This window comes from Triticum aestivum, chromosome 1A (assembly GCF_018294505.1).
Source record: "Triticum aestivum cultivar Chinese Spring chromosome 1A, IWGSC CS RefSeq v2.1, whole genome shotgun sequence".
Classification (NCBI taxonomy): domain Eukaryota; kingdom Viridiplantae; phylum Streptophyta; class Magnoliopsida; order Poales; family Poaceae; genus Triticum; species Triticum aestivum.
Window position 1 is genome coordinate 476,935,626 of NC_057794.1, and position 11,718 is coordinate 476,947,343.

The 11,718-nt window shown below is 47.8% G+C and overlaps 1 protein-coding gene across 1 annotated transcript; it reads left to right on the plus strand.

The window, feature by feature from the left end:
• Positions 1-2,755: 2,755 nt before the first annotated feature.
• LOC123058387 (probable anion transporter 2, chloroplastic) lies at positions 2,756-6,497 on the plus strand. The gene is made up of 7 exons (XM_044481122.1): positions 2,756-3,400; positions 4,194-4,420; positions 5,012-5,360; positions 5,444-5,488; positions 5,577-5,861; positions 5,988-6,021; positions 6,134-6,497. The coding sequence occupies exons 1-7, from the start codon at positions 2,927-2,929 to the stop codon at positions 6,304-6,306; spliced, it is 1,587 nt and encodes a 528-aa protein (XP_044337057.1). The 5' UTR covers positions 2,756-2,926; the 3' UTR covers positions 6,307-6,497.
• Positions 6,498-11,718: the final 5,221 nt, after the last annotated feature.

Here is an 11,718-nt window from a genome sequence, read left to right on the forward strand (position 1 = left end):
CACCGTAGACAACTCGTCGTCAACGTGCTCATCTCAGCTTTCGCTCAGGAGGGGAGAGGACGCGCCCCCGCCTAGCTACAAGCCGCTGAGTAATCAATTAGATCTTCCTTTGCTTCAAGTTTACTCTTGGTACTGATCCTAATCACTCGAGTGGGCATAGATAGACAATGGTTCTCATAATATGCCGCGCTATGTCAAAACCACTAAAAACTTTGCAACACGTACTCACCGAAAATAAAAGATGATGAAATCAGACGTGGGTTTACACCTGACCTTTTCCCGTTCCAACCGTGTGCAAAGATGGTGAAATCACATGTCTTACGTTAGCCGGCCGCGTTTTTGGTTGATTGACCGCAGCAAAAAAGAGAGCCTGCGTTTGGACGTTTGGTTGGTGGTCAAAGCAAAACCGAACGTTTCTCCCCGAACCAGCCGCACCGCTGGCCAGATGATGGCACACGCGCACCACCTCCCCGCCCCACCCCTGAATCTTTTTTTTTTTGAGGGTCCCCACCCCTGAATCTGAAATGTCAACCTGGATCAGCAGTCCGGTCTTGGTTAGCAGTCTCGTTTTCCATTCTCATGGCGCGGTCGCCATCAGCTCCCTGACTCTCCGCCCCCAGCCCCCGTCTCCTCCTCCTCGCCTTGCCGCTTTGGCTCGGACGCCAGCCGGGTAGGTGGCGACTCGGCGGGTCACACGGTAGGTGGTGCCCACCGCACCCGCCGCGCGACGGCGCCACCCAGCAGCAATTGCCTTGACCGTTCCCCCCAGGCCGATCAGCGCTAACAACCCCGCCCGCTCGCGAATCAATCTATGATTGAGTTGGTTATTCCCAACACATCAAGGTTCAAATCCTGATACTCGCATTATTTCTGGATTTATTTCAAGATTTCCGGCGATACGCTTTCAGTGAGAGAAGACGTTCTCGTCGACGACGAGGCGCCTACGGTGACTTTGTAAATCTCAAAATGATATGCCGGCTCAGTCTCTCGGAGGTGCTCATAGGGGTAGGGTGTGCGTGTGTGCGTTCATAGGGGTGAGTGTATGCGCGTGTATATGAGCGCTTGTGTCTGTACTGATGCTCAAAAAACCCCGCCCGCTTTAAATTGGAATTAGAACACCGTCCGTTGCTATGAACTATAATGTTTTTTCTATAAAGGTAATGTATTAATATTGTAAAGATACCAATTATACCTAGCCTCTACATCAACAAAATATCAAAAGACATCAAAGATGCACAGTTAAGAACAATAAAAGTAGTTTCAAAAAAAGAACAATAATAGTAAAAAAAGAAATATAAAAACAAAGACCACGTCAAAGTGATGGAACACTTGCAATAGCAACACTCTAACTACCACCAAAGACAACACCTGAACTACAGAAGAGGTTCTCCAAAAGTGACGCCTTCAAGAAAACAATGCATAAGCGTTGCCGTCGCACGATCAAGGATTTTGAGTTTTCACCCTCGAAAGAGTCCGAGATCTCCAAAACAATGCCTTCGCAAGACCATTGCAAGGTAGAACCAAAGAACGCCAGACCTTGAGCCTTCACTCTGAAGATCGTGGCTCGGTACTCGAGAAGTACCCCCAAAAATGTTGTTCACCTATGTCTTCGCCTCCTTCTGCCAAGGCCGCCGCTGCAAGTCCTCAACACCTAACACACAGGAAAAAACTTGTGCCGCTATTCTTTAACGCAACCAAAACTCCTCTCCGCCATTACAACTCTCTGATCTCAGCCATCATGACTTTCTTCACCACTGTCAATGTCGTGAAAAACTATACTCATACATGCCCCATGGCACCGGCAAGACAACGAAGTTTCGCGCCACGCCCTCATGAAGCCTCTTTGGCCGAAGATGAGGGCGTGCCAGACTGAATCAATTCCGATCTAAATATCTAGTGACGCCATGTGTCAAAAGTTGAGATATCCGAGAGTAAGACCGGAATCTGTCGGTGTTCAGATCGAGAAGGCCGGCATGAAACAAATCAAAGTTTTGGAGCTCGAAGAACAGCAAGGCCAAGCACCACGGGGCTCCTCTGGATCCTGATGGGCCGGATCTGGACAGTGCCCCGCCCAACCGTTGCCAAACTAGGCGAGAGCTGCCGCTGCGACTGACCCTCCCCGACCAAGACGAAGAACCGAAGACCGGTTGCCTCCGAGCTTCGCCCAGCACCACCGCAACCTAGCCCGGCGCCGTGTCCCCGCATGGAATCGCCAGCCGCGTCGAGCCCCAACACACGAAGAGGAGAGCCCCCCTCCCACGCCGCCAACACCAGCCATGCTTTGCCCGTCGGCGCAGACCGGCACAGCGAGGGGATGGAGGCGGAGGACTCTACTCCGGCGACTAGGGTTTTCTCCTAGGTCGCTCGCGGGAGCGACGTGAGGGGTTCAGAAGCCAAGCGAAACCCCGAACTATAATGCATATATAAATGAACAAACAAATGATTAAAGTCGTCTTGTCAAAACTCATTTCTCCCTTATATGTCCGAGTGTGTTCGAACATCAAACGAGCGTCCAGTAGGCTCACTAAAATTCAACCGTTTAAAAGTCCGGGCTTCCCCAAACTCAGACCATATATGGGGAAGAAATGCGGTTGTCCGGAAGGGATGATTAGAGATGAGGCAAAAATAAGCCAGCAAAGGGGTAGTAAGAGGTGAGGCAATAATAAATCTGACGAAAATAAACGTGCATACTAGTGGTTTAGAGTAAGATCTTTTAGGATCGCCGACCTACCACCTTTCGTCCTCCCCGAGGTCCTAAATTTATACCACCAACCAACCCAGTTGATCAATCATACACAAATATACCACTTGTCTTCTGTCTGCCTCGTACTCCTTAATTACCATGGCCTGCACCAAGCATTTCTTGATCTCCGCCGCGCCTCTCTGAGCACGCTCGGTCAGCTTCAGTTCCCTCCTCGCGCGGATCATGGCGTCGGTGAGATCCTGCGTGTCCGTCAAGCCGGCCGCTGGCCCTGCCAGGTACAGATCCGCCAGGGTCGGGGCGGCCAGCTTGGAGCCGACAAGCCTGCGAATATCCGCTTCTTCTTCTTCTTCATTGGGCTCAGGCGCGGATGGCTGCGGCAGAGGTGTCGGCTGCGCCGCCAGTATCAGCGGCAGGGGCGTTGCCGTTGCTCGTTTGGTTGGCGATGGCTGGAGGGCGAGGCGGAGGGGCGCGCGGGAGGTCGTCGCCGAGTGCAGCGCCAGCCTGGAGGGGGTCCGCCACGGCGCGGCGGCCGCCGCCGTGCCCAGCGTGTCGGCGCTGCCCGAGCGGGCCAAGGTGGTGGCGCTCGTGGCGGCCGTCATGCTGCTGTGCAACGCCGACCGGGTCGTCATGTCCGTCGCCGTCGTGCCGCTCGCCGCGCAGCACGGCTGGTCCAGCTCCTTCGTCGGCATCGTCCAGGTACGCCCGCCTGCTTCTTGCCATGTTAATTTACTCCTCAACATTAGCAGAAACTGAACTGAATGTCATTTTGCTCTGACCTTAAGCAAGAACTTGGTAAGAACAAAAAGGTTCCAACCATTAGTTGTAAATTTCTTACCAAAAGTCAACGATGCATGATGTATCAACTTCAGATTTCATTACATTCTTTTAAGCCAGGCTGCCTGATGTTACCAAGTTAACAACAACCAAGTTAACATCATGACACATGTTTCTATTTAGTATGATTCTTGGAGGGGCCTCTATATAGGAAATTTCAAGGGCCGATTTTGCGACAGAAACCAAAATTAGCAAGCAGTACATGGGGACAAGTCAGCAACTTGAGAGCTGCTACCTCTTTCCTGATTTATACAATGTTAAAATTTGACAATTGGACACTTGAAACATCCAATCTGATGGATGATGTGATTATATCAGAAAATTCCAACACCCTTGACTGTTTACTTGGTTACTAGGACCAGAAAGATTGATTGCATCAGTTGCTACTCCATAAAGGCTAAAACACCATTGCAGCACCACTGACTAGACGTCATTCAACAAGTGTATGATGATGTGATATATGGACTAATGCAGCATTTGTAACAACCATTAATCATGAGTAACTAGACGAGAACAAACACAGCAAATTGTTGATATCCATGAGCAGCTAGGCTAAAACAAACACAGCCACCTACCCCCTTACTGGCTTATCGTGCATGGTTGGTGATGCTCAAATTGATTGACTCAAGGTTAAATATTCCCAACACTGTTGCAGTCATCATTTCTATGGGGCTATGTTTTCTCATCCATGGTTGGAGGAGCTTTGGCGGACCGATACGGGGGGAAGAAGGTGATGGCAGGTGCTGCTGCACTCTGGTCCTTGGCCACTTTCCTCACTCCATGGGCCGCCTCTCAATCCGCTACTATGTTGCTTGCCGTACGTGTGCTTTTTGGCATTGCAGAAGGTGTTGCATTTCCGACAATGAGCACTTTCTTACCAAAGTAAGTATTTTCTCCGTTCCCAAATATGTCTTTTTAGAGATTTCAATAAGAACTATATACGGATGTATATAGACATATTTTAGAGTGTACATTCACTCATTTTGCTCAGTATGTAGTCTCAATTGGAATCTCTAAAAAGACTTATATTTAGGAACGGAGGGAGTAGCTCATATCACCCATTAAATTTATTCAGCATGGACACTTGAGTACTCTGCTCCAAGCAACATTGATCTCAGATTACTAAAGAGGAACAGACAGAAGCAGTAACCTCCACCAACAATTGGAGCAGCATAAGCCAAAATACTTTACTTCTTTGAGATCACAGTAGTATTTATTATAGTTTAAACATAGGGTGCTAGAAGAATTAGTTTAGCTGTGCATAAAGGTATTCTTCGTCTCATAATTATACTTTCGGGTATATCAGCCAATGCTCTTTTTCACAGATATCAGTAACCGATTCTACTTACAGAATCTCGAAAATGAAACATCCACTACATATATATTGATGCAACCAAACGCAACTTCAGTTCAGGCTCCTAATTTCATTTTTTTTTTGCGACTGTCCTAATTTCATTTTTGAACATGAAACAGGTGGTTCCCAACACATGAACGTGCCACTGCTGTTGGCCTTTCCATGGGAGGATTCCATCTTGGAAACGTCGTAAGCTTCCTAGCAACACCGATCATCATGTCACATATAGGCCTCGCCGGAACATTTGCCTTCTTCGCATCACTTGGTTACTTGTGGCTCTCTGTATGGCTGTTGAATGTAGAAAGTGACCCTATTGACAGCCGTACTATAAGCAAATCTGAGCTGCAACTAATTCTAGCTGGACGAAGTAAATCAAAAGTCAAAGGCAGCAAATCACCATCCTTAAGAGAAGTGTTCTCAAAGATGGAAATGTGGGCCATAATTGTAGCTAATGTGATAAACAACTGGGTAAGAATGGCTGACCAGCAGAACTAAACTTTTGTGATACTGTATCTAGATATTGACATCTTGAAATTCAAAATACCATGCAGGGCTACTTTGTCCTACTATCATGGATGCCGGTGTACTTCAAAACGGTATGTCATCAAAGCTTCTAAAATCATTCTAATGGGTCTGCCTTACAAGTCAGCTATAAGCTGTTGTTTCTGACTATTATCCCAACAGGTATATAATGTCAATTTGAAACAAGCTGCATGGTTCAGCGCCATACCTTGGGGCGTCATGGCTCTATCAGGATATGTTGCGGGAGCTTCTGCAGATTTCATGATCAAATCCGGCTTATCTATTGTGCGAGTCCGGAAAATTATGCAGTCAATTGGTTTTATCGGGCCAGGTGTGTCATTGCTATGTTTAAGATTTGCCCAAACACCATCGGTTGCAGCAGTTATCATGACCGCTGCCTTGGGTTTGAGTTCCTGCAGTCAAGCTGGGTACTTCTGTAATGTACAGGTAACTACTGTTCATGTTTCCTCATATCATATCCTGATCATACCATCTCTACTCAGAGTGCCTGTTCTTCTGAATCAGTAGCTCCACTAACAATATGAATGTGTTTCACTATTTTCTTTCCGTCAGGACATTGCCCCAAAATACGCTGGATCCCTACACGGTATGTTCGCAAACTTCTCTGATAGCATCAGTAGACAACAAGATCCATATTTCTGCATTGCTGAATTGATTCTTCAGCACTTATATCTGGCATCTCTGTGCTGTTTGAACAGGAATGACGAACGGCATTGGGACAGTGGCCGCCATAGTTAGCACAGTAGGAGCAGGATACTTCGTCCAGTGGCTGGGATCCTTCCAGGCCTTCCTCACCCTAACGGCGGTGCTCTATTTCAGCGCCACCGTCTTCTACAACATCTATGCGACAGGAGACCTGGTTTTTGACTGAGCTGAAAGATACTGTTAATGTCAAATGTACAATTACAGCTTGTAAAATGTCTGTCTGCGCCCACCGCGCAGAGCAAAGAAACAAATAAAATTAAGATTGATTGGTTGGCTCATTCATATAAGACTTAGCGCAACCATGGTGGCTTTGTATCCGTGAAAAAGGTAGGGAATGTGGAGATCTCTTCAACAAAATTATCTCTCTTTTAGTATTCCCTCCGTCCCACAATGTAAGACGTTTTTGCAAGATATGTTAGCTTGTAAAAACGTCTTATATTATGGGACGGCGGTGTAAAGTAGTTTGGGAAGCGTAGAACCCTTTGTCTCGGGCCGCGTGTATATATTGAGGCAAAGCCTTGGATGACAAGTTACAGTGAAGGTTGATCGAGAGAGGAGATCGAGAGAGGAGCAGAAGATCGACCAGTGGTCGTTACATGAGATATACGGGATAGAGAGAAGAAGAGATAGATACAAGTTTAAACACCTCTTCTATTCCTATATAATAATTTTAACAGGAGGGAGTAGTAAGAAAAGGTACCAGCAATTGATAACCAGTTGCCTCTTACATTACTTTCACTCATTTATCCATTCAGGTTACAGAGTTCAGTAGTACTGAACTCTGAACAATCGAACAATGTTTCAGGCTTTATATTTACAGTCGGGCATATTCATTCCGTTTACAACAGTGGCAGCTCTCATTGTTCTACCTTCCCATGCCTTCTCTTAATATACAGAAGTTGCCATGATGCACTTTGTTACCTCAAAACGACCGATGACAATTCATATGACCGAAATCCTAGTCAGGAGTCACTCCTGCTAGGTTTGTTCGAAACTGGAATAACCATAGACAGAAAAACGGTCTATTAGGAATTGGTACATGAAACTTTGTGCTTGGCTAAATCCACATGCGAGACGAACGGATCAACATAGTGGCCATTCAAGAAACCATGCGCACGGATTTCGCTCTTCAGGAGCTTGAACGGTCGAGCACCCACCTCTTTGCCTCGCACTGGTTCCCTTCTAGTGAGAATGCCGGCCATTCGGGTGGGCATCCTTTTAGGCATAAAGGATGCCACCTTCGAGGTGGGTAGCATGGACATAGGCGAGTTTTATGTTAGCATGGAGGTCTTCGAGCGGGCTCTCAACTTCAAATGGGAGATTGTCGTAGTCTATGGCCCCGCCGACCACCGTCGTTCCGAGGCCTTCCTCGACGAGCTCCTGAGGAAGGTCTCGGCCGCCCAATTGCTCGTGGTAGTTGGAGGCGACTTCAACCTTATCGGTTAGGCCGAAGATAAAAGTAATAATCTAGTTACCCTCGGATGTAGATGTTCAACGAATGCATTGCTGATCTCGGAAGATAGGGTTGGTGCCAGGTTCACCTGGACAAACCCGTCAGGCGGACCCAACGCGGTCCATCCTGGATCCCGTTTTTGTGTCTCCGGAGTAGGAGCTTTGCTGTTCCCTTGCCTCCCTCCGGACAATCACCAGGATCGGGTCTGACCACGTCCCACTTCTCTTATCTTTGGAGAACGATCATCCACCCCACCCCCGCGTTTCCGCTTCGAGACCTTCTGGCTTAACCAGGAAGGGTTCATCAAGGCCATCCGTGACAGGTGGAGTTGCGGCCCAGGTTGCCCCTCACCGGACCCTCTCTGCTGTGCTAAACGTGCGCGCCAGTTTATGAAGGGATGGGGTGCTAACCTCGGTCGGACTTTGAGGAAACATAAGGAAGCTCTTCTCACCTCCATCCAGACATTAGACCTCCGGGCGGACGCCTCGGGCCTGTCTCCAAACGAGTGACTACTCCACTATGATCTTGAGGACCAGCTTACGATAATTTACATAGACGAGAAGGCCTTTTGGCGCTAGCGAGGAACCCAGAGATGGGTCCTCCAAGGGGACGCTAATATGGAGTACTTCCAGGCCATTGCCAACGGCCGAAGACATCATAACACCATCCCTCTCCTTTGGGATGGCAATAACCCCTCCAACGACCGACTGACATTCACGCTCACGTCGGTGGCTTTTATAAAGCCCTCTTCTCCTCCACTTGAGGAGGGGTGGCTCTGGCTCCCGATATCTGGGCCGAGCACTAGCGTGTCTTGGCTGTCAAGAACGCTGCCCTCACGGCTCCTTTTACCGAGGAGGTTCTGTTGGCCATTAAGGGCATAAATCCGGCATCTGCCCCAGGCCCCGATGGCCTCCCGGTTAAGTTCTTCTAGACCTTTTGGAATGCCGTCAAGCATGAAGTCATGGCGCTCTTTGAGGAGTTCTACGTGGGCTCCATAGACATGGCCCGGCTCAACTACGGGATCATCACCCTCATCCCCAAGGTGCATGGGCCTCGGATATCCGCCAGTTCCGCCCGATCATGGTGATCAATGTGATCTTCCGCATTCTGGCGAAGAGGTACGCCAATAGGGTCACCTCGCTTGTTGACCACATCACCCATCCCAATCAGTCGGCCTTCATCCAAGAGCGATATATTCTGGATGGGGTCTTGGTTTCCCATGAAGTCCTTCACGAGGTCCGCGCTAGACCGCGGAAGGCGGTATTCCTGAATATTAATTTTCATAAAGCATATGACACAGTGCACGGGCCCTTCCTTTGGGAAGTCTTGCTCCGTAAGGGCTTCGATCATCGTTGGGTCACCCGCGTCATGCAGATGGTCTCCTGTGAGCGTACTGCGGTGAACATTAACGGGGAGATCAGCCTCTTCTTCCTCACCTTATGTGTGGTTAGACAAGGCGACCCCTTATCACCCTTCCTGTTCAATATGGTGGTTGATGCCCTCGCTACCATACTAACAAGGCCAAGAACGAGGGTCATATCCGCAGTGTGGTTCCACACCTTGTGGGAAGGGGTGGGGTTCCCCCCTGCAATATGCCAACGACACCATTATCATGGTAGAAGGCTCCACACGGCTAACATCGCAAATTTGAAATTCTTGGTCTGCTTTCAACAGATGTTGGGTCTCACAATCAACTTAGACAAGAGCGAAGTGATGATTTTTGGCTACTCGCCTGCCTAGCGCCATAGCATTGTGATGTCTACTATGCAACTTTATTTTTGTAGACATGTGTTAGGCCTCCAACCGCAGAGTTTTGTAGGACAGTAGCAATTTTCCCTCAAGTGGATGACCTAAGGTTTATCAATCCGTGAGAGGTGTAGAATGAAGATGGTCTCTCTCAAACGACCCTGCAACCAAATACAAGAAATCTCTTGTGTCCCCAACACACCCAATACAATGGCAAATTGTATAGGTGCACTAGTTCGGCGAAGAGATGGTGATAAAAGTGTAATATGGATGATATAAATATATTTTTATAATCTGAATAAATAAAAACAGCAAGGTAGCAAATAGTAAATGGGCACAAAAACGGTATTGCAATGCTTAAAAACAAGGCCTAGGGTCCGTACTTTCACTAGTGCAAGCTTTCAACAGTGCTAACATACTTGGATCATATGATTATCCCTCAAAGTGAAATAAAGAATCACTCTCGAGTTCCTATTAGGGGAGAACAAAAGATAGAAATTGTTTGTAGGGTACGAAACCACCTCAAAGCTATTCTTTCCGTTCGATCTATTCAAGAGTTCGTACTAAAATAATACAAAGCTATTCTTTCCGTTCGATCTATCCTAGAGTTCGTACTAAAATAACACCAAAGAAAATTCATATTCATAATAATCAATCCAACACAACGAACTACAAGGAGACCCCAAAGTGTCTATCAGAGAAAAGATAATAAAAACGTGCATCAACCCCTATTCATAGATTACCCCAATGTCACTGTGGGAATCCGCGAGTTGAATGCCAAAACACATATCAAGTGAATCAATATGATACCCCATTATCACCTCAAGTATTCATACCGCAAGACATACATCACGTGTTCTCATATCTGAATATTCAATCTGACAAAACAAAACTTCAAAGGGTAAAGATTCAATTCATCACAACAAGGGTATAGAGGGGAGAAACATCATATGATCTGACTATATTAACAAAGCCCATGATATAGATCACGAGAGAGAGAGAGAGAGAGAGAGAGAGAGAGAGAAATTGAATACATAGCTACTGGTACAAACTCTCAGGCCTGAGGGTGGACTACTCCCTCCTCATCGTGGCGGCTGCCGGGATGATGAAGATGGCCACTGGAGATGATTCCCCTCTCCGACAGGGTGCCGGAATGGGTCTAGATTGGTTTTCGGTGGCTACGGAGCCTTGCGGCGGCGGAACTTCTGATCTAGGTTAACCCCGAGGGGTTTCGGAATATTTGGGAATTTATAGTGCAAAGAAGGGGTACGAGAGGCCACCGAGGTGGGCACAACCCACCTGGGCGCGCCAGGGGGCCATGGCGCGCCCTGGTGGGTTGTGCCCCCCTCGGGGCACCCCCAGGTGCTGCTTTGGCCCATCGGGAGTCTTCTGGTCCATAAAAAATCCATAAAAAGTTTCGCGGTGTTTGGACTTGTCGGGACCCCAATTCTAAGTCACACCGATCTAGCATGTAACACCTCATATCACTTTGCGGCCTCACGCACGGTATTCCCACGGGTGTCGCCTTACCATGGCCCGGGACCGTTTGCGCCTTTTGGCTCACGTATATGATAGTATCGCTAGCATCCATATGACAGAGAACCCGGGCCGACATGACTAGTCGTGAACCCAAAGTGGCACTAACTTACGGGGACATGCATACATGAATCAACATCGAGCATGTCGGTCAGCAGCATGCGAATCCGGGCTGTAGCACTGGGCTAACAGGACTCCGGTGAACCGGGCTGTAGCAGGCTAGGCAGGACTCCGGATGTCACCGCATGACATTTCCCAGAAGGGACAGACACATGAACGAAGTAAATCACATGCCGACCAGTCTAAGTGTTCCGGAGCAGTAGTGCTGGGCTAGCAGGACTCCGGTGAACCGGGCTGTAGCAGACTACCATGGCTCAGTGGAAGCACTAGACTACATTTCCCCATAAGAGAGGCTACCAAGGATAAACAACTAGGTTGTCGGATCCCACACATAGCAATACACGTCACACGTACGCATAACATGCAAGTATGTGTTGTACAACATGGCATCACAACATAACTCAAACTCATATAGATAAAGGCCCAGAAGAGCCACATAGCATTAAATACAAATAGGGGTCACATGACCCATCATTCAGAGCATACAAGCAACGGAAGCATTACATGTCTGAGTACAAACAACTACAAAACAAAAAGGCTGAGAAGCCTGACTATCTACAAGTCCCTCCCAAGGGTACAAGATCGTAGATGAGGTAACAAGCTACTCGTCGAAGTCCAAGCAGTACTACTAGTGAGACAGATGTCTCACCTGCAGAACATAATTAAAGCAAACGTGAGTACAAAGGTACTCAGCAAGGCTTACATCAGATCCTATCATACATG

Excerpts from the sequence above, each read along its gene's own strand:
- LOC123058387 (XM_044481122.1), top strand. The coding sequence starts at position 2,927 with ATGGCGTCGGTGAGATCCTGCGTGTCCGTCAAGCCGGCCGCTGGCCCT. Across the intron at positions 4,421-5,011 it reads ATGAGCACTTTCTTACCAAA|GTGGTTCCCAACACATGAAC; the intron begins GTAAGTATTTTC and ends AACATGAAACAG. Across the intron at positions 5,361-5,443 it reads CTAATGTGATAAACAACTGG|GGCTACTTTGTCCTACTATC; the intron begins GTAAGAATGGCT and ends AATACCATGCAG.